The sequence below is a fragment of the Panthera onca genome, chromosome A1, assembly GCF_046562875.1.
Source record: "Panthera onca isolate mPanOnc1 chromosome A1, mPanOnc1 haplotype 2, whole genome shotgun sequence".
Lineage (NCBI taxonomy): Eukaryota > Metazoa > Chordata > Mammalia > Carnivora > Felidae > Panthera > Panthera onca.
This window is the reverse complement of record NC_138339.1, coordinates 83,328,355-83,352,667: the sequence shown is the minus strand read 5'-3', so window position 1 is coordinate 83,352,667 and position 24,313 is coordinate 83,328,355. Positions and strand designations below refer to the sequence as shown.

The 24,313-nt window shown below is 32.7% G+C and overlaps 1 protein-coding gene across 11 annotated transcripts in view; it reads right to left on the bottom strand.

The window, feature by feature from the left end:
- The window catches only part of ARB2A (ARB2 cotranscriptional regulator A), a 423,507-nt gene that overhangs the window by 312,028 nt on the left and 87,166 nt on the right, over positions 1–24,313 (bottom strand). For 10 of the 11 annotated variants that reach the window (XM_060637731.2, XM_060637735.3, XM_060637734.2 and 7 more), the window contains 2 exons: positions 6,622–6,687; positions 1,519–1,710 (listed from right to left, as the gene is read on the bottom strand). In XM_060637731.2, the coding sequence (XP_060493714.1) occupies positions 1,519–1,710; positions 6,622–6,687 (258 nt within the window). The remainder of the gene's footprint in view (positions 1–1,518; positions 1,711–6,621; positions 6,688–24,313) is intronic. The other variant, XM_060637737.2, reaches the window with a different exon arrangement.

The following is a 24,313-nucleotide window of genomic DNA, read 5'->3' as shown; positions in this document are numbered from 1 at the left end:
ACAGATGTTTGGCATGACTTACCATAGTCTTTCACCTTGAAAAATCTTACACAACAATAAAACTAGGATAGGAAAGGCTTAGTTGATCTATTAGCAGGCCAATGTAATTACATAAAATATTTCACTAAGCATTTATATGTACAAACACATCGAATTTTCTTTACTCAATTATATTTTCAAATATACAGTGAATTGTGATCACATTTCACATAAGATGTTCTCAAAACCACTGATAGGATCTCTTCTAACCAAAAACTAATGTGTCAGAGAGAAAGGTCATTTCATGATTCATAACTAGAGATATAAACGTTTAAATAATACAATATTTTATGTCCTTCACCCTAAACTTTATTTTACTTAAATTCTACTATAGTTTACTTAAATAATACTAAAAAAGTACTGGTGAAGTTTGTAACCAATCAAAAGTAATGTCTTTTGTTCTCTGCATATCCATGAAGGCTGAAAAAAAAATACACAATTAACCCAAGAAATTCTACCTGAAGCATTTTAAGGGTCTTAAAATCTATTAATAAAAATAGAGTCCAGCTGGGATGGGCCTTAATTTTATCATTTCAGAGGTAACAGAGCAGGAAACATATGTTTGACCTTTGCAATCATCAATGTTTCAAATAATTCCTCTCCCATTGTAATTACAAAAATGTAATAATGTAGCTCCTATAATGCATACATGTACACATATATTCCTAAATAACTTTAAGTTCTTAAATGAAATCTTCTTCTACAAGATAGCACTTTCCTTTTTTCTGAAGAAAATCTCTATTCATATCTGAAAGAAACATATACTTTGCAAAATTTGCCTGTTCACTGAAGAACTTAAGAATGAGACAGTTAAAAAAAAAAAAAAACAAACAAAAAAAAGCAGCCAAACATTAAGATGTAACAACGCTAGGTGAGAAAAAAACAATTTCACGATTATAGGGAAGAAAACCTTGAATACAATTTTAAAATACCAGTTTCTGAAAAGGTAGAATTCAAATAAGAATAAAGTATTTCAATAAATATTTCAATTTACCATTTTACAGGTCTTTGTCTAATGCTTAAAGCATTTTATTTGTGAGCTCTGGTGTTTTTAAAAGAAATAACAAACACTGACTTATTCTAACTCTTCTTTTATAGAATAAGAGATTAATTTCAAGTAGATTTCCTTTAGCTTCTTACTTAAGTAGGCAACGATTTCCAAAAGCCATCTTGATATTTTTATAAGTATTTTAAATAATACTGATAAGTATTTGATAATTTAAGTGATATATTACATAATAATAAATTTAGAATAATAATATTCATCCCAAAGACATTATCTACATTTGTGTACACTTATAAGATACCATTTTTTCATTGTAACTGCAAAATAATACAGGATAATTTTTCACTACAAATAAAAAACAATTTAAAGATAGGATTATGTTTAGAATGTACTTTTGAAGAGACAGGATAAAATAACTTATAATAAAACAGAGCTATAAAATGTCAAAAAAATATAAAAGAAATTGCACTTACATCCATAGCTCTCTTAATAAAAGGTATCTGTGTGCCACTGTCCAGATCTTCATTTATAATAAGCCTTCTAGCCCACTGACCTGCCCTGACAACACCACTACCATGAATTAAAACCATCAGTTTCTGTGGATTTGTCAAAGCATCCTCACTCATAAAGATAAAACTCTTTGGTTCACTCTCAGTGGCATCTACCTGTAATTAAAAAAAATTAAGTAATAAATAAATGTTTTCTGATCAAGCAAAGGCATAAATGAGAAAACAACTCATGGCTACCATAAATTATAGAATGGCTATTCCAGAATTATAGAAGTAAAAACCTTTAAAAAAATTAAAATATTCATTATTTATTAGAGATTAACAATTACACATGAGGTGGGTGAGCATAAAAGACATGATAGTAATATGCAAAAGAATATTTGAAATATATCTCTCTATGTTATAGGTTTAGTATTATAATACAAATGAGAGTAACTGATTTTTTTTAAAGCTTCCTATGGTCTAGATACTATGGTAAATGTTTGTCTCAATCACAATCTCATTAAGGTTGTACTATTATTATACTCATTTACAGATAAAGAAATTGAGGCCTAAGGAGTTTAAATAACTTGCCCCAAATCACACAGCTAGTGAGTCTATAATTCTATCACAGAAGTATATTGCACCTATAATAGAAAACAGGAAAACCCAATAGGATGATATACCTATTGGAAAATCACATACTACCCATGAATACTACTAAGTTTTTAAAAGGGGAGAGAGGGAACTATTTAAAAATTCAATCACCTACTATTCTATATCAGTGGCCTTTGAAATTTCCTTCAGAATGTGAACACAGGCTCATATAACAATTATTTTCTGAAGGAATATTATTTATGTATTCCTATAACCTTATTCACTAGGAATGGAAGCTCTTGTGCAGATGTCAAAGCCAGAAGCTAAAGTCTAGGTGCCTGGTCATACACATCCTCAAATAAAGAAAGTCAATCCACATACTATATAATGAAACAGCTCTTCACTTATCAATATTAGATATTCATAAATTTATGAAACTAAAAAATAGACAAAAACTCTAGACACCAAAAAAAATGTCCTAGATTCTAAATGTTCCCAGTCACTATTCCTGGGAAGAGAAAAATATTAAAATTTCTCTAATTCTAAAACAGACTGGTAGCCATTTGTGTAAACAGCACAAAGAGCAATTATTTCAGCAAGAAGAGCACAGCCACAGGGCTGGAAAAAAATCCCTTCCTCAGTGAAGCCTTTCCTGACCACCCTATTTTAAATATCTCCCCAAGAATTCTCTAGCCCCATTCTGTTTTATTTTCCTTCATAGTACATAGCACAGTCTAATATATCGCATGCTTTACTTTATATATGTATTATAATTGTTAATTAACCATCTTCTCCCACCACTAGAATGCAAGTCCAGGAAGGCATGGACTTTTCTGTTTGGATCCAGCTACATTCACAATGCCTAAAAGAGAGGCTGGCACATTGTAGACACTCAGTAAATAAAGGAATGAATAAACTTTTGGAATAAGTAATGTTATCAAGCATCACCAGTGACCTCCTTAAAATATGGAGATGAAAATGATATATGACTATAAGAAATTTTAAAAGAGCTACACAATGCTAAGAATTAAAAAGATATAACTGTGGGGGTGCCTGGTGGCTCACTTGGTTAAGCGTCCAACTTCAGCTCAGGTCATGATCTCACAGTTTGTGGTTTGAGCATCGCATCAGGCTCTGTGCTGACAGCTCAGAGATTGGATCCTGCTTTGGATTCTGTCTCCATCTCTCTCTGCCCCTCCCTCACTCACGCTCTGTCTCTCAAAAATAAACATTAAAAAAATTTAAAAAAAACATAGCTCTATATTAGTAGCAATTAAGTATGCAGGAAGAGAAGTATGAAGTGTCAAGCAGTCACATTAGCTTCTCTTGCATGCGATGTCCAGATTATGATGCTGACAGCAGGTCTGACTGAAGTGAGAGGAAGGGAAGTAGATGAGAGATGGAGAAAACCAAATGTGAGAAGAAAATTCCTTTTTACCAAAGAATGTTATATAAAAAAAGAGGAATCACTCGTTAAAATGGCTTTTTTAAAAAAGGGAAGTGGAAAGAAGAAAAGAAAAATTAAACAGCAAAGCTGTCAGTGTATCATAAAACAGAGGTCAAAGAGGTTCCCAGTCATTTATTTACCAAAGAGTATGCCTAAATGTGCACAAATAAAATACCTCTTAAAATCATTGAGGCCTTAACGGATCCTGGAATGGCTATGGAAATGGACATCTGTTTATCTTAATAGAAAAAACAAACAAATAAAAAAAAAAAACCCAAAACTCTAAAGCTATAGACTTTCTAGTAGGTTCTGATCACTATTTCTTTCTCTCTTTGACTAAGTACCCTGTTAACAAGGAACTGAGTCAACTTTTTAAGCAATGGAATGTTGGCACTTTAAATTCCACAGTAATCACTTGAAAACTGGAAGAGTGCTTATTTTCAGAAGGTAAAGATGTGTTTTGTATATTACAATGCTGTTCAAGAATATTTAAAGGGCTGCAAATTAAGGTAGCCGTGAATAGATGAATAAAAGTTTTACTGGAACGTGCAGAAGAACTGACTTTAAAAACACAAAAACACCAGAATATTCAGGGGGAAAAAAAAAAAACAATGAAAATGAGAAATGTAGTGGTATTAATGATTAAGGAGTAAGAGCAGTATTTGAGATAGTCACTGGCTTATATTCATCTGAATTCAACACAGAATTCTTAAAGTTGGTATCTATAACTTTCTCTGTATAAAGTTAGTGCTAAGTTTAAACAGTACAATATCTATATGGTTAAAACATAATTTTCATCATTAGCTTAATTAAGTTTGAAACTGGCTGTTCCGGCCATTGTCTTCAAACAGTGGTAATTCATTAACTGAGCTTTCATTAAGGAATGCATATAAAAGTCATTCTAGTGCACTACCTCACTTTACTGACCAATCAAATTCAAAGACCAACTGATCAGTGAGAACAATTTTTAGCAGTTAACCATTCACTTTAGGATACTCATGAACCCCACTAACTGTGATGATTATTTAAATATGACTGAATAAAATGAACAAAAATTTATAATCAAGTTATTAATTTATGTAATCTAAAATTCTACACAAGTGTGAGACACTACAATTGAGAATAACGTGTACATGAGAATATATGTAGGGTAGAGAGTAAACATAATACATGATCATAATCTTTACCATCAGATCATGGGTTTCCACAGGGTGTTGTTATTTATGAAAAGAAAAAAAAAAGGGAAGAAAAGAGAAGAGTCTCTCTTTCCTTATTAAATAGTTCTATAAAACTAAAACTTAGTTCATCATCAGAGGAAAAAAAACTTGGGTGCTATTCCTATAATAAAAAGAACAACTCTGATACAAAACAAAACAAAACAAAACAAAACAAAACAAAACAAAACAAAAGAAAAAAAGACACTTTCAATGTTGGCTTTGGGATTTAAGAGAACTCAGGAGAAAATAATTACACAAGAAAAATTTCACAACTATATAAAATATATGACGGCAATTTGAGGAGAGATATTAATTTCCTAAAACAAACCAAAAAACTTTGGTTTCTTTTCAGTTCATGAAATCAGGAAATCTTTGCTAACCAAAAATGGACATGACACTTACTATACGTCTCATCTAGTGTAAAGCTTTTTCTATGTTAATTAGCTTTATAGTCTAAATTTAAATGAGAGGAAAATAATCAGATCTATAAAACAAAGTCTTCTTAAATCTCATCCCAGGCTTTCTATAAATAAAATAGTAAAACTTAATCATATAACATAATCTACAGGCCAATTATCTTCTGATTTCTCCTGGAAATCTAAGGGACAGAAGTGAGTTTAAAAGTTCCGTGTAACTCCAAGTATCACAGAGTTAAATGACTCAATATTAATTGTGTTGTAACAATAAATAAACCTAAGTCTCTTTAAATATCATTCTTCAGAAACTTTGAAAGAAATAAAATTAACAAGAAAGGTAGACTGAACAAAAGGAAGAAAAGTTTCCAAATAAATGAGGGTTAGTGTAGCTATTGCACAGAATGATATATTATTCACTAGTACATCACAAGCACTTGGAACAGTGCCCAGCACCTAAAAGACACTTAAACAAATATTTGTTGAATAAATGAATAAATGATTAGCATTGTGACCTAGCATTTTAGCTTACTTATGTAAAACTAAATATAAGATAGATTTTCCTTTTAAATATTGAAGTATGAATTAATTTGTGAGGATAAATATTATTAAGAAATCCTCAAACGCTCCAATTCATAGAGTAACATTATCCAAGGAATTTAAAAATCTCATGCAAAATTTCATGTAAACAAAGTAATTATATACACAGTTTTGTGCCTTAATTATTCATTAAGCCTTCTAGATTTTTATATATCATAAAATCAGAGAGTTGTCAGCAATATCAAGGATCATGTAATCTAGTACCACCATCATTTCACATATAAGATTACTATTTCTTCAGTTTTTCGCTTACTATTTCAGGTTTTACATTAAAACACTTTTTTGCAAATTTGATACTGAAAACAAATCTCAAACTTTTTCACTATAAAATGGCAAAATGTACAAAATTTGAAAAGAATGCTCTGCAAAAACCAGGAAGCATGAGGAATGAATTTGGGAATATCCAGAGGAAATAACATGGACATAAAAATATAAACAATCAAGAAATATTTAAAGAGATGGTGTATTTGTAGTGCAACAAGTACCTTAGTTTACTTCAAATATGTAAGTAAAAATAAATTATATAAATTAAATGAGAACGGGCAGATGGGGTAGTCCTTTTAAATGCATCACCTTTTTCAAAAAAGTCTGGTTATTAGTATTTTTTGCCTCTACATTTAAAAGTACTACTTTCAAAGAACTATTGTGCACAATGAAATGCGGTATACAGATGTATTTAATATTATCATTATCATATCAACATATTAGAACCTTAACATTTAAACTTACCACAGTAAAACTAATATAACCATTTTCTCCTGAATTGAAAACTAACTCATTTGGAAGTTTAAGCATTTTTAAAAACAGGACTTACTGGTATAGAGATTTTTTTCAAATTACAGTCCTTTTCCAGGAGCTCATATACATATTTCGTGATGATCTAGGTAGGGGGGGAAAAAACACATTAAGATGTAATGTCATCCATTATCAAAACCCACATGAATTATTATGTTATTACTCTGAATGAGTTTCTATCTTTGAATGTTTTCCCTCCAGTTTTATTGAGAAATAATTGACATGCATCTCTGTAAGTTTAAGGCATTACAGCATGATGGTTTCATCTATATATACTGTGAGATGATTACGACAGGTTCAGCTAACCTCCAACTTCTCATGTAGATAAAACAAAAAGAAAATAAAGAACAAAAATTTTAAAAAGGAAAAAAACTTTCTCCTTGTGATGAGAACCCTTAGGATTTATTCTCTTAAAAACTCCTCTATGTATCCGACATAGTGATCATGTTGTACACTACATCCCTAGTACTTACTTATTTCATAACTGAAAAGTTTTGATACTAAATTTGGAGACTTCTTACTGATTACCTGTGATGGCATACTTCTTGCTGCTGTGTGAATAACTGTGAACCTTAATACTAAAATTTAGGGCCACTTAATATAAACTCACAAAAATATACAAGGACTTTCTGCTTTTCAAGGCAATACTCTGCTTTTTTCAGTGTTTCTAGAACCTATTTCCCTACAATTTCCATATAGGAATAGTATCTGATTTGTATTTCCATATAGGAATTTGTATCTTGACTAAATTCTAACACCTCTTTTGTATTTACTGAATCAAAAAGTAAAAGGTCAGAGGTATTCTAAACAAAAAAAGGAAAATTATTCCAGAAAAATCTGGCACCAGTTAGTATTATTGTTTGCAGCAGGCAGAAACACAGTTCCCCAAAGATGTCCACACTCTAACTCCTGGAACCTATTCATATTTTATGTTACATGGTAAAAGGAACTTTGCAGATATGATTAAGGTGAAGGACCAGAGATGGGGAGATTTTCCTGGATTATCCAAATTGGCCCAATCTAATCCTTTAACTCCTTAAAAGTGGAAGATCATAGAAGAAGAAAGGGATGTAAAGTGAAAAGACCTTGAATGGTCATTGCTGGTTTTGAAGTTGGAGGAAGGAGACCATAAACCAAATGTGGTGGCTTCTAAAAGGCACGATAACCTTTAAACAGCCAGTAAGAAAACAAGACCTCAGTTCTGTATTTACAAGGAACTGAATTCTGCCAACAACTCAAATAAGCAGTAAGTGGATTCTCTCCTAGAGCCTCCAAAAAAGAATATAGACTGTGCATACCTTGATTTCAGTCTGGTGACAATCATACTGAACCTCTGACCTACAGAAGTAGGAGGTAGTATATTTGTGTGGTTTTAAGCCATTGAATTTACAGTAATTTGTTACCGCAAAACTAGAAAGCTAATGTACTATTTCTATGAAGAACAGGAAAGAGAATGAGGAAAGAGATGCTGAGTAAAAGCAATGATTTAATAGATTTCAATGGTCATTTTAAGGAGTGTCGTTCCCTCAAAAAAAAAAAAATCTATAATCATCTATGCACAATATCTCAGAGGATAATTTTAGCAGCAACATAATTAAAAGTCAAATTTTATGAAGCAAAATAAGAAGATGATTTTTTTTTTTTTTTTAGAAAATTAAGATGTCAATTGCTTTGGTACTGTATTCTGTAATCTAAAACAGACTATCCTGCTTTCTTGAAGGAGGTCAAAATCCTTTCTTCTATGTATATCTATTAATTCATTTTGAAAGAGTATAGTAGATGCATGCTAGAACATCGCTTCCTTGACTAATAATGATAATTTCAAATGCTACAACACTCACTACACTAGAATGAGGCAGTAATTAATAGTTACTAATCAAATAGTATTCCCATATCTTAATGTAGTAGTTAAAATTATGTTCATTATACTGTTACCCGAAGGCAGCAGTGTTGTAAACTGAAAAAAATAAACTAAAAATATGTAGGGTCAGACAAAAGTATGTATGAAGTCATATAATGCTCTGCCACTTCAAGAAAAATAACTAAATGAGATTAGCTAAAATGAGTAGCTTATAATTTCCAAAAATTTCCTATTACCTATGAATAACAAAAAATCCTTACATTGAAAGCAATAATAAAACCAATTAAACTTAGTTCAAACCCAAATGACTTCTACCACTAAGCAAAATACTTCAGAGATGTAATTTGAGAATTCAATAATTAAACTATTTCAGCAGTTCATACCTTGTCAATATGAAATACAATATTACAATTAATTCTCAACTTTCCTCTACACCATAATATAAAACAATTCAAACACTAGCTTAAGAATTAAAAACAGTAGGGGTACAGCCTTAAAGACAGAGTCTCCAAACTTTCGTGAATTTTATTTCTAGGAGCCCTACTAGGTTCTCTCTGTGAAGACTAGAGAAAAATCCCTTTCTGCTTCTAGCAGTGGTAAGGGAAAAGTAATCATTTAAAAATATTCTAGACCTTTCTGTCTTCCTTAATAAGGCCTGCCCATAAGAGAAACTATTTTACCAGAGCCTAATTGACATGAGGGAAGGGAAATGCCCAATTCAGTCTCCCTAAAAGACTGAGACCTAATGAAGAATAGAATATTTCCTCCCACACCTCACTACATGATCCTCAGATCTGTAGTGTTCCTATAAAATAACAGGGAGTTATAGCTAAAGAACTGTAGGAGTCACACCCTATTTAAGGTCTCTAGGAAAACTCAAAGAAGGAAGATAGAAACTAAGCAGAGGAAATTTTAGCCTTGGACACGAAAGCTATATAGCAAATAGAAAACACAACCTAACTCTTAGCCAGATGAACATAAAACTTCAAACTAATGATCCACCTACCAAAGTTCCTTTTATCCAAAACAGCATGCCCAGGTTTCAACAAAAAATAACCAGCCATAATAACAGACAAAAAGAAACAGTCTGAAGACATAAATCGAGCATCAGAACCAGACTCAGGGCAGAAAATTTGGAATTATCAGACTTAGAATTTGAAACAACTATGATTACATGCTGAAGAATTTACTGGAAAAAGTGGGCAATATAAAAGAATAGGTAAATATGTAAGCAGAGAGATGGAAACTCTATGAAGGAATTAAAAAGAAATGCTAAATAAAAAACACATAACAAAAATAAAGAATGCCTTTTATGCACTCATCAATAAATTGGACATGGCTGAGGGGAAAAAAAAAAAAAAAAAGAATCAGAGTTTCCAGATATGTCAATAGACACTTCCAAAACAAAAATGTAAAGAGAAAAAAAAAACAATGAAAAAGTGGAACAGTTTATGTGAGTGGGACAATTGTAACAGGTTTAACATATGTATAATGGGAATGCCCGAAGGAGGATAAAAAGAAAGGAATAAAAGAACTATGTGAAGTAAAATAATGTCTCAGAATTTCCCAAAGTTAATGACAGACACAAAACTACAGATCCAGGTAGTATAGAGAACTCCAAAAAAGATAAGTACCAAAAACAATAACTAGTTTTATCATATTAAAACTGCACAAAACCAAATACAAAGAGAGTATCGGGAAAGAAGGTGCACCAGGGACAAGGGGGATTTGGAGAAGTGGGGAATGTGGGGGAATTTAGCTAGAGAAGAAAAAGGATAAGAATTACATCACACTTCTCTTAGAAACAATGTAAGCAAGAGGACTGAAATATTGAGTGTTGAAAGAAAAAAAACCCATCAATCTAAAATTCTGTATCCAATAAAATCATGCTTCAAAAATGAAAGAGAAATAGACTTTCTCAGACAAAAAAAAAATTGAGGGAATTTTTTTGCAAGTAGAACTGCCTTGCAAAACACACTATAAGAAATTATTCAGAGGGAAAGAAAATTATATAGGTCAGAATGTACCTAAAGAAAGGAATAGTAAGAGAGAAAGAACCAATAAAGGTAAAATATACTTTTTAAAATTTTCTTATTCTTAATTGATCTAACAGATAACAGTTTGTGCAAAATAACAGCTAGAATGTATTTTGTGATTATAGCTTATAGAAAAGTAAAATGAACGACAGCAAGGTTATTAGTTACGGGAGACAGAAACTGAGAACACTCTGTTATAAATACTGGCACTACCTGTGAAACAGTATGCTGTTACTTGAAAGGAACAGCAGAAAGAAAAAAATTACTACTGACAATTTTCCTGGATTTCTTTTAATTCCTAAGAAGAAGCCAGATATACAAAAATAAAACCACCATGGAAAAGATAGAAAAATAATTTTAAGACTATATATTCATGAAATTGATTGTTGGCTACCAAGAGAATAATGCTTTCTAAGAAATTAGAGTCTAACTTTTTCTAGCTCAGGGCTAATTGATCTAGAAACTAAACAAAGTTTTAACAAAGTGAGGAGGAATGATCAAAGAAATAGGCCACAGAAGGAAGGAAAATGAAGTCTGATATACACTCTCAATGAGGTACTTCCAACAGAAAAGATATGTTCACTCTGCAATAAATTTACCTTAGAGACTTATTGAGCAATTGCTGTGTGTTTATAATGTATCTCATACACTTCAGCTTTATTTCTGATCCTTAAACAAGAAGTGAACACTGGTACCCTTTACCACTACAAAAGCACTAAAATTATTCTGGTGGCGTGGGGGAGTACAGTGGGTGACACTAAGAAGCTACCCAGAATACATTTCAGACCCTTTTGGAACTGGATTTAAGAAATTAAGTGAGATGATAAACATATACGACAAGAGATATGACTGGTTAAAAGAGAATTAATATAAATAAGTGAAAATATAAAGTTCACTTTACTAAATTGTAAAGCTTCCGTTCTTTCTTACTCTGAAGAAAATCCTCTCATTAGCAACAAACTAAATTTGGCCTGATTGACTCAGGGCAATAACAATTTTTATTTCACAACTTTATTAAAAATATAAGGTAAAAACTTGTCTATTGGGCTTATTAGAAGAGTAAGAACTTCAGCCCAAAACACAAAACGACAAACCTCATAAGTTGTTAGTCATATATACCCCTAAAGAGAATAACTAAATGTTAAGAGTATCCTGATTTGAGGTGCAAAGGTAAATAAAATGAACTGAAAGAAAAATTCTGAAAGATTTAACTATATCTCTGCCTCCTGCAATCAAAGAAAACATCAGAAAATAGACTCCATAGGTTACCTACCTGAATTATGAATTAATAAAATTTGAATTTTAAAATGTTTTAAAAGGAACAGCTTTTAAAGAGCCTTAGGCTAATCAACCTGGTAAAAATCTAGTTCTAAATGACAGAATGAAATTAAATGATTTTTACAGTAAAGCAACGGTTTACTCTCAGTTCCTACTTAACATAATAATGTACATGGTATTTTTATTAAATAGATATTTATAGAACAGTTGAAAACAGCTTAGTTCTACCTAAGCATCTCCTTTTAATATTATTCATTTAATTAGAAAGCTCTGATTTCACAAATAAGTCAAGAGAAGTCAGTGTAGAAGTGTGACTTATAAATGTATCACAAATGTAAAAAAAGTTTGATATTATGAGGTTTTACCATATTGGAAGTTTGACAATATTTTGGAGAGAGTTTTGCTTTTAACACAATCCATTCTAAATTATATCTATTATATGTTGCTCAGTTCCACTTCACTTATTAATAAAAATAACACTTAAGAAGCTCCAAGGTGGGGATGTTTTGAGCAAGATGGCAGTGGACTAGGAGGACCCTAGGCTCGTCTAGTCCCACAAACACAACTAGATAACTATCAAATCCTCCTAAACACCCCAGAAATCGACCTGAAGATTAACAGAGCAAACTCCACAATTAAACGGAGAAAAGAGGCCACAATGAAGATGTGTGTTCATCAAAAGAAAAACAAAAAAAATTTTTTTAAATTAAGAATAAAAAACTCCATGGCTTTTAATAAATCAGTCTTACTCATTTTGTTTCTAAACAAATAAAGTGCAATTGGTAGGGAATTTTAGCTCTAAGCAATGACTTGACTTAGAACATGTTGTCCCCAAAACAGAAAGTTAGAAATATTCAATGTAACTTTTACTTTTAGGGCTCAACAATGGATAGCTTTATTTGGGCATAAAATTCTAGATCAATAATTATTTTCTCCAGTATTTTCTGGTTTTCATAGTTGCAGTGAAAACTTCTGCTATGGGTCTAACTGAGCTTGTAGGTAATCAGGCTTCATTCTCTGGTTTCTTTTATAATGTTCTCTATATCTTTCATGGACTTCAGATTCACTATCATGTCTAGGTGTGAATTTTGTCTTATTAATCTTCTTGAGGACTCAGTGTTCTTCCTGAATCTTTCACCAATTCAGAATACTACCTCTTTAAGTCTTATTTCCTCTACTTGATTACATTCCTTGAGAATAAAGACTATAGCTTGCACTTGATTATACCTCACACAAAAGTGGGATTAGGTACCCAATAATCTTTTGTTGATTTTTATTTTTCTCTAATTATTCACTACTGAAATAGCAGAAACAAGCCTAAAAAAGAGAACCTTGTAACCCAGTTGACTACTCATTTATCCTCCCAATTCTTTCTGGGGATTTCTTAGTCTCATAAATTTCAGACTAAAATATTTGATACAATACACATGGTGTTCTCAGATTTTAAGGTGAAAAACAGTAGCTAATATGAACAAGATAGAGTTTAATTTGGGGCATTTTATAATATTTTATTTGCTGTTTATTTGCAAAAATATTGCAGCTAAAATTCAGCATGGCTGATTCCAAATCTAGTTTATGTTGTTTTGAGAGTGACTTTTACCACTAGGTAATTTGAGCATCTGTAGTACTTTTATTGTCAGAAACACTGAATGAAATACTAGTTTCCAGAGTATGCCACTTCTACAGCCCCTCCAGCCTCAACTCCTTCTTAATTACTATCTCTACATCCTCATAGATATAAGATACCTAGTCACTTTATAGTGCTAACTGTAAGAGTGTAATTCAGCATCAGTTTCATGTTACTGGCCTAGGAAGTGGGTAGGAGATTCTTAGCTACCTCTGAGAAAAGTCATCTCCCTTCAGTTTTTGAGGTTGTGGTTTGGTGAATGCACTAAGAGCTTAGTAGAAAGAAATCACCTACAGTTCCCTCCTTTCTAAGGTCTCATTATTCTGTCTTAGGGCTTCACCTGAGCTTTGATTAATTAAAAATTTCTTGATATCAGTATATGCACTTCTATTTGTTGCGTTGTGTGTATCTCATATATTTTAATATGTATTTAAAATTTACAAATACAATAAAACCTTGGTTTGTGAGCATAATTCATTGCGGAAACATGCTTGTAATGCAAAGCACTTGTATATCAAAGTGAATTTCCCCAGAAAAAATAATGGAAACTCAGATGATTCATTCCACAACCCAAAAAATATTCATATAAAAATGATTACAATACTGTAATATAATACAAACTAAAAAAGAAAATACAAAATATACAGAAAAATAAACAAATAACCCGCACTTACCCTTGAGAACCTTTGTGGCTGGTGTGAGGGAAATCAGAGAGAAGAGAGTTATTGTGTAGGATGCCTTTTACTATCACTAATGGATTCACTGCTACCTATTGGCTCGATGGAATCTTTTTCTTTCCTTGCAAGTTTAACAAGGAACCTATCCAATGACACTTGCTTTTGCCTCCTTTTGAGGACCATGGAAACGCAACATTGTATTGATGATTACCCACAATCCCGGAGAGAGAGAAAGAAGAGCCATTGGCTCAGTTGTGATCATGTGACATTCAGCATCACATACTAATTATTGAAAGACATTGACATTCAGCATCACATACTAATTATTGAAAGACATTGCTCGTTTATCTAAAGTTAAAATTAGAAATGTTTGCTCGTCTTGCAGAACACATGCAGAACAAGTTACTCGCCATCCAACGTTTTAGTGTATATCCATCCATATAGATAAGATGATATAGGTGTATATCTACATGAGTGTATACACACCCAAGCACATATACATATATATATATATATATCTTATTTATTTCAATACTGACCTATCTACAGAGACTAAAAACTAGCAATATACATATGCATGTATATGCACAGACACAAACACATTTGCTGAGAGACTAAGCAATGACAAAGCCACCAAGGCACAGATCTTGGTGTGTGTGTGGTATATTTATGTATGTATACATATGTAAACGTTTTTCTAATAAAAGTAACCAAAGCTCATTGGAGAGAGGGTTGATTCAGAAGCTTGGGCTTTATATGCCATTCTCCATTAGAAGGAACCAAAAATCCTAAGAGAAGAGGTTGATTTGGGGTTTGGTGGACAGAAAATTGAAATCTGAAAAAAAGGGGTTTTTTTTGTACCAAAAAGTAGGTTATACTGAAACAGCAATGAATAAATGTTAAAAGAACACAAAAAACTGCTTGACAAGAATCCTTCTGGCCAAATGTGGAATGATTTGGACGTTAGAATGATGACAGCAACAGAGTATGCAGCTCACTGAATAAGAATCTATGAGTCTGTAATAATATAAAGAACTGAATGAATAAAGTAAATAAAAAAATAAAAAGCTTTTTATTATTATTTCTTATTTAGAGAGAGAGAGAGAGAGAGAGAGAGAGAGCATATGCAAGGTGGGGAAAAGGCCAGAGGGAGAGAGAGAATTTTAAGCAGACTCTACACTCACCATGGCGTGTGGAGCCTAATGTGGGTCTTCATCCCACGACCGTGGGATCATAACCTGAGCCGAAATCAAGATTGGACACCCAACTGACTCAGCCACTTAAAAGAAAGCTCTTTTCTTATGTAGAATGCCAACTAACATATATAGGAGAAATCATGGAAATTAAAAAACATCAGTGGATGCTAAAATTAATAGGTCAAAGTTTCATAAAGAAGATAGTCTCAAGTATCTGTCCAAAAAGTACTTATTTACAGAGAGAAAAATGATAATAACATATGGTATGATCTAATAGACATCACGAGTATCAGAGCAACCAAAACAAAAATGTACTCTTTTTTAAAAAATTTGAATATAGTTGGCATATAATATTAGTATCAGGTGTACAGCACAGTGACTCAACATTTATATATATTTTGAAATGTTCAGCACAATGTCTACTCAACATCTGTCACCGTATAATGTTACTACAATATTACTGACTATATTCATTCATTCAAAATCATGCACTCTTGATATCATACACGCAGGACAAAAAGTCATTTCCAGGGTACTTCTGTCAAAAATGCATAATCTGAACGTAATCATGAGAACACATATGACAGCCTGAACTCTTCAAAAAAATATCAACGTCAAGAAATATAAAGAAAGGCTAAAGAATGATTCCATAGTAAAAGAGAATGAAGGGACATTAACAATTAAATGCAGTGTGCAAACCTGGATTTGATCCTGGACTTGAAAATTAGCTATCAAGTACATTATATAACAACTAGCAAAATTTAAACGTGGCCTGTAGACTGCATTATACTGAATCAAAACAAAAAAATTCCCGGGGCGCCTGGGTGGCTCAACTGGTCAAGCATGTGACTTCAGCTCAGGTCATGATCTCACGATTTGTGGGTTCTAGCCTTGCTTGGGGCTCTGTGTTGACAGCTCAGAGCCTGGATCCTGCTTCGGATTCTGTGTCTCCCTCTCTCTCTGTTCCTCCTCTGCTCATGCTCTCTCTGTCTCTCAAAAATAAATAAACTTAAAATAAAAAATTTCCTGATTCTGCTAATTGCACTGTAGTTATCAAGAGAATGTCCTTGTTCTTCGAAAATATACACAAATGTATTACTAGTAAAAGGGCATGATGTTTCCAACTTACTCTCAAATGGTTCAGAAAAATAATTATATAATATATAATATACATGATTCCTTATAATCATGCAACTTTTCTGTAAGTGTGAAATTATATCAAAACACAAAGCTATTTTAAAATTTCCCAAACTGTTCATATTCCTACTTCAGGTGCTACTGACACTGCATCTATTTTCACAAGTATTTCAACCGAAATGTGGCAGATGACAAATAGGATAACAACAATTTGCTTTCATTAAAACATTTTAATTTCTTGAAATGTTATGACAAGACCACAACTATACTATATGGGGATAATTTTCATCCATTACTGCTTGTCAAAATCAAGGACTCAATGGAGTAAGTCTTAGAGTTTGCTAAGTTTGTGCCACTGCTTATCTCCCACCTCAATTTCTAAAATTCTGTTAACTTCCCCCATTATTCTTTAAACTCAATTCAAATGCTGCCTCTTACTTGAAGTTTTCACTTATTCTGCCAATGAACTCTACCATTCTAATGAAATTTAGTGTTCCATTTTGATTATCTTACATTCTCATTTGCCCACTGAAGTGAGCACCTTAAAAGCAAGAATTATAACCTACTCTACTTTATCATAGCATCAACCACAGGGTAGATGAGCAATATAACAACAATGAAAGAATGAAAAATGATTGGTAGTGATTGCAAACATGTGACTCTTCAGTTTGTCAAGAACCATAAGAAATACAGGACAGGTGAAAATCTGCATATAACTCAAAAGCTGAACTGATATTCACCTACTATTGACTGGAAGCCTTACCAATAAATAACACAGTCAGTTAAATAACCCATATTTTGTTATATATATTTTGTACTGTATTCTTGCAATAAATTTAGCTAGAGAAGAGAGAATGTTATTAAGGAAATCATAAGGAAGAGAAACTACAATTACAGTACTGTACTGTATTCATTAAACAAAAAAATCTGTGGTGGATTCGCACAGTTCAAGACCTGTGTTATTCAAGGGCCAACTGTATTATACTGGGACTCAAAATCATTTAAAATAAAGATCTGACCAGTAAGTCACCTAATGGTTTAGAAAACAACAAAAACTTTTCTCTCCTAATATCCCATTTATCACAACTCTACACTCCTTCCTAGCTCCCTCCTAGGGAGGAAGGAAAAGATGGAGGCAGGGAGGAGTGGAGAGGAGGGAGAGATAGAAGCAGAAGGGACGAGGGAAAAAGGAGGAAGAGAAAGTTTAATATTATTCAATAATGTCAGTTTGGTTAGACCTACAAGGGCTCCTCTCACATCTTTACATTAAAGAGACTATGGATGGCAATGAGTTCTATGGAATGAACTAAAGTATATTTACCTCAGGTGCATATCCTCTTAAGTCATAACTATCTCTTAAATTTCACTAAAACTGTCTTCATCTGGTTGCTATTTTTCCTCTTAAAAGCTTTTATACTTCATTGTCAGTGGGCACATTCTAATCTTTAGTCTTTTAAGGTAACTGCTTTTTCAGCATATCTTTGAAATAAAATTCATTTCTCCAACTTTCCATTAGCATTCTCTGGAGTTCTAGTCTGTATGCCCAGCTGTCCTTCATTTAGATTAGCTTCAGCTCAGATGCTCTCACATTTTCCTTTTACCCCTTCTACAGAAGAGTCGTCCTTATTTTCATATTTTCCCCAATAACCGGATTCTTAAATACCTTAAAGAGCAACAGATTTGTAAATGTACCAACTGATACCTCCTCCTAGAGATTTCACGGGCACCTCAAACTGACTATGTTCAAAGTAAATCCATCTATACATATCCAAACTTATTTCCCTGTAGTACATTCATCAACTCCATAAATGGCACCACCATCCACCTAACTGCTCAAGCTGGAAGCCTAGAAATCTTCAGTCCTTCTCCTTCATCCTCTGCTTACAATCAATCAAGTCCCTCAAGCTAAAACTTGAAGACCTCCACATTTCCTCATTCTACTCTCACCATTCTAGTCCAATGTAGTCTACCAAAAGGTATATCCCTTCCTTAATTAGTTCTGTATCTCCCTTCTGCTATACTTAATAACTACTCCCTTCAAATCCTATTTACTGTTAGCAGGCATATTTCTCATTTAAAAATGCAAATCTGGGAGCACTTGGCTGCCTCAGTCAGTAGAGCACATGACTCTTGATTTCGGGGTCCTGGATATGAACCCCACATTGGATGTGGGGCCTACTTAAAAAGAATAAACAAATATTTAAAAATGCAAATCAGATGACTTCCCAGTGCTATTAGTGTAAGACCCCAATCCTTAGATTGTGCAACAACCTGTCTGATCTGGTACTGCCTACTTCTCAAGTTTCATTTACACTACTCTCTTTCCTCATTTTCTGTCTTATGTAGCTACAGGATTCTTCTGAATTCTCAGGATCTTTTCCAAGTCACAACCTTTGCAAACAATGTGGCTTTGCTTGGAATGGTCTTCCTATTCTTTGCTTATTTAGTTTAACATCTTCCTTGCCTGGCCCCCAAACTACCCACACAGGTAAGAATCATGCATTCCTCTTTCCTAACACTTAGATCATTAATGATGTTTTTCCCAAAATATGTCTTTGCCATTAGATTTGGAGCTTTGGAAGAGGAGCAACTACATATATTTGTCTCAGGCTGAATATCTAAAGCCTAACTCATGTAACGGAAACTGAATTATTTTTTGAATCAACAGCAATAATAATAGCAAACACTCAAACTAACACTCACACTAACCTAAGTTCCTTTAATAAATCTTTATTCCTGTAATCTTCACAGGAACTCTATAGAGTAAAGAAGGAAACCAAAGCTTTAAAAAGGTTATGTAAGCTACCCATGGTCACATAGCTAAATAAGTTTTGGAGTCTGTATTCAAACCTACAGAATCTGCCTGCCCTAAAGTCTAGAATCTAGTCTGACTTTATATGATACACTGCATGTCCTATGTTACAAAGTCAATAAAGATGTTAAGAGAGAGTGTGATGTAAAACTGAAGTTAAAAGGTTTTAGTAACCTAATACCAGCACGCAAGAACAGAAACACAAAAGGATGTTTAAAGTGGTGTAAGTCTCTGTGGCAGGTAAAATAAAAGTAATTTTAATTGTTTAAATTAGACATTCTTTTTTTTTTTTTATATATTCACTTGGATGTTTTATTTTTTATGGTGATTTTATTTTTTTCCCCTTTTTTAAAGTTAAATTTTTGTTAGTTAACATACAGTACAATATTGGTGACAGGAACAGAATTAAGCAATTCATCACTTACATACAACACCCAGGGCTCATCACACCAAATGCCATCCTTAGTACCCATCACCCATCCAGTCCATCCCCCACCAACCTCCCTCCATCAACCCTGTTTGTTGTCTGTCTTTTTAGAGTCTCTTATGGTTTGTTTCTCTCTCTTTTTTCCTGCCCCTCCCAACTTCACATATGTTCATCTGTTTTGTTTTTAAATTCCACACATGAGTGAAATCACATGGTATATTAGTCCTTCTCTGATTGACTTATTTCACTTGGCATAATACATTCTAGCTTCATCCAAGTCATTGCAAATGGTAAGATTTCATTTTTTGATGTGTAATACTCCATTGCATACCACATGTTCTTTATCCATTCATCTGATGATGGACATTTGGGCTCTCTCCATAGTTTGGTTATTGTTGATAATGCTGCTATAAACATTGGGGTACATGTACCCCTATGAATCTGTTATTTGTATCTTTTGGGTAAATACCTAACAGTGTAATTGCTAGATCATAGGGTAGTTCTATTTTTAGTTTCTTGAGGAATTTCCATACTGTTCTCCAGAGTGGCTGCACCAGTTTGCATTCCCACCAACAGTGCAAGAGGGTTTCCCTTTCTCATCATCGTCGCCAACACCTATTGTTTCTTGTGTGGAGTCCAGAAAATGAATAGAGAGAAAAAGGAGCAGAAGGTTTATAAGAGCAAATTATAGCTGAAAAATTCCATCGTTTGGTGAAAGACACAGACATCAAAATCCAAGAAGCACAGATAACTCCCATCAAATTCAACAAACCACTTATGAAAGAGACTGAAGAGGACACCAAGAAATAGAAAAACATCCCATGTTCATGGACTGGAAGAACAAACATTGTTAAAATGTTTTATTTGAAGACAAACTGTGGTAAATTAGGGATGCCTATTGTAAACCCTAGGGCAATCAACAGTGAAGTCAAACAAAGTGGCAGAGTTAATAGCCAAAAGGAGGTAAAATGGATTAGTACCCAAAACACAATATATTAAGTTAGATTTATTACTTTATTTTTTATTATTTTTTAATGTTTGTTTACTTGTGAGAGAGACAGAGTGTGAGAAGGGGAAGGGCAGAGCAACAGGAAGACACAGAATCTGAAGCAAGCTCCATGCTCTGAGCTGTCAGCACAGAGCCCGACACGGGGCTCAAAGCCACAAACCATGAGATCATGACCTGAGCTGAATGAAGTCGGACACTTAACCGACTGAGCCACCCAGGTGCCCCTAGAGTTATTACTTTTAGCTAAGGTTTTTCTTAAGATTGAAAGGATTAATTTCTAAAGAAGTCTCTAATATACACTAGTCATTTGCCTACTTCTTTTTGTATAGACATTAATTATACAGTTTCTCCATGTATGAAAACTAAGGGGACTCAGAATAAAGGCATTCTAGAAATTCAATAAAGACCATTCTGCCAAAAAAAAGTCATAGATTCCTACTTAGACAAAATACAGTATTCTTTACAAACCCAAATGTTAATTTTTATCAGTCAGAATGACAATATCAAAAGAATAGGAATGAAAATTTAAATTAAGGCTCAGAGGTAAATCTTTTCTCAGAGTATGAGAATATAACCGTTTTGAATACAATTCAAGACATTTTAAAAGTAGATTTCATTCTGGGAAAGATCTAGCATCAAAAAAATGTTCCTACTTCTAAAAACCATGTAGGAAACTAAAACACCTTTCCAATGATCCCTAAACAGTTTCAAAAAGTAAACTCTAAAGGATTATATATTAATTTAATGAGTACATGCTAAAGAGATTAGTTGTCAATAAAATACAAAACTTCTTAAACTGAAAAAATATCTTGTATCTTGGCTTGTTAAAAGTAAATGAACTAAAAAAAATTATCTTAAATATATAATATGTAATTTCAGTAATATCTGAAAGCTATTTTATTATATAAAATATTTTGCTTTGGAGAGCCTTACCAGCTGGTACCATTTGCCCAGAGAGACAGCTGTTTTTTAGTTTTCCTATCTCAGCACGTTTCCAACTGTCAGTTCTAACTGTATGCAATCCCATAGTGACAGAATACTTTAAGAGAAATGGCTCATTAACTGTGAATCTACGAAGTCCACTCTCTTCAGTGAATTCAAATTAAATCCACAGACTTGCTAGCTCATGAGAGAATTCCCCATACATTTTTTGTTGTTCTTTTGCACTGTTGACTCAAAGTAAAATATTCACACCATCTACTATAAAATATTTTGCTCAGTCCTATAAATGCACTAATATAAAAAATTTTAGTGAAAGTATATCTTCAAAAATTATGAATTAAAGAGCTATTTTAATAATATAAACATTTCCCAATTCTATTACAATGTAAGTAGTTTACAATTTTGCAGAGAGAGTACTGTGGACAGTAAAGCCCAAATTTGAAATGTATAATAGGTGCTTAGAAAATTCCCAGTAACAACTCTAAGAGGAGAGAGATATTAAAAGTAAAGAAATAAATAGGATATCTCTTTATTATCTTATAGACTGCATTAATTCCTGACTAAATCTTTCACCTCTTGTCTGTGCCAAGTTTATCTGCCAGCTGTTTTTACTTCCCAGTTGTCAATACTCACACTGTATTTTTCTTTAATATTTCTACCAAATCAACCATTACCAAACATCAGTTGTTTGAGCAAGTTGTCAAGCTCCAGAAGATATCGGGTTCAGCCATACTAGGTTTTAGCCAACAAACGTTTTATCAGACACACTACTTGTGCCCCTGAGTTGATTTTAACATTAGCATAGCACAAAAAACAGTTTCTAGGAGCTAGATGGGAAATCAGTATAAATGAACACTAAATATGTTTTCTAAGTACCCGGGGAGAGCTTCAACTAGTTATTCTGCATTCAGTGAGATATTTCAGGACCCTAACCAAACCTCAAAAATACACAAAATCTTTTCACATAGTATACTCTACATACTTTGTAGCAATCAAAATCCAAATTTAATCTTAGGTTTGCAAAACCTAGTATCTGTAAACATTTTCAAAACCTAGTCTTCCCTTTTCCAAGTTATATCTGTTCTAACTCCTAGACAAAGTTACTCTAGAAAAAGGAGTTCAAATGCCCTTGAAATATATCACTTTCTAATTCAAGATTTGATAATCTCATGTAATCAATGAACCTCTGCCTCAGACTATTTCACCTGTAAAAATAGGACAGACACAACTTTCAGCAACTAGAAAATATTTTTAACCGACTTACAGTCAATGACTTACACTATTTTTTGCTCAGGTATTCTCTACAACTTTGAATATTGTTATACTGACCCCAAATAGTCATTCTGAATAAATTAAGTTCCAGAATTCTGTCTAAATTCTATTATCACACTGCAAAATAATCAGAATCCCTCTGCTCTGATCAAACAGTTCACAAATACCCAAGAAGAGTTCTCAATAGTGTATGTATCTGTATACACACATACGCTTACATATATGAATATGGATATGTGTAGATGCATGAGTGCATTCCCAAAGGAAAAGAGGTTCAAGAAACAATTTGTGCAGTCTTTTCTTTAAAAATTGGAAAAAAAAACTGACAAATTCATGAAGAAGAATAAAATAAAGAGTGTAATGAGAAGTCCCATCTGCCTATGACATAATAGCCAAGCATGATTTTTTAGAATCTTTTTCCTTTAACTAATTTAACAAAATGTTCTTAAAACCTAGAGAGTATTGAGATGGGGTGGGGGTATCAATTAGCATACATTTTGGAAGTCAAATATAGTTTATTGGTAATAGAACTTACCCTAATTTTCATTTCTATTATTTCTAAAATCCTAATCAATTTTGTGGAAAAGAAGAAAGTAAAAAGATGTACAAGCTTACAGTATACCCATTCTTCTTCTGGCTCATGAAAGATATATTTGTAAAATATTTGTATATAAAAAGATCCCTATATATGTTGCAAACTACATTTCATGCAATATATACTCTGCATTAAATATCTACCTGAATAAAGATTTTTTTCCCAGAGTGCAGAAAGATAAAAATTTAGTATAAAAGGACATTGGCTCGGAACAACATACCAGATGAACATAAAAGGTTAATTTTAATAATCAAATTCATAATTCATCTAATCTAGGAAATGCCAAGAATAGTTTAAAGAGATATTCCATTTAACATGAACTAATGCACCAACTGTCAGTAACAGTGAAGATGACTAAATGATTCTGAAATACAATATGCTTGTGTTTAATGACATCAGTAGACATGTAGGAAATTTGCAGTATATTATTTGCCCAGTTACTGTGCTGCTTGTAAAACCATTACTAGACTACAAATCTTATTCTACTTTTAGAACTGCCCATGATCCAAGAAAAGAAAAAAAAAATAGCACAAAACATATTATTCTTTTCTTAGACAGGTACATTTCGGTGAAAACGCAATTTTAAGAATGTTATGCTTTTGTTTCTGGCACAGAAAAACCTCTCTAAGCATTATTCATATTATTTCTCTCCCCTAAACTTAACATACTTTAATGCCATATGGGCACAAATTTACTTCTGTTCATTTAAACTTGCAATTAAACTTTATAACATAGAAAACTGCTAAAGTAAAATAATCCCATTCCACTAAAAGGCTTTTTTTTTTCTTTAAAATAACATGGATGATGTGCCAAATGGCTGGGGTGGTAGCTCATTATACCTT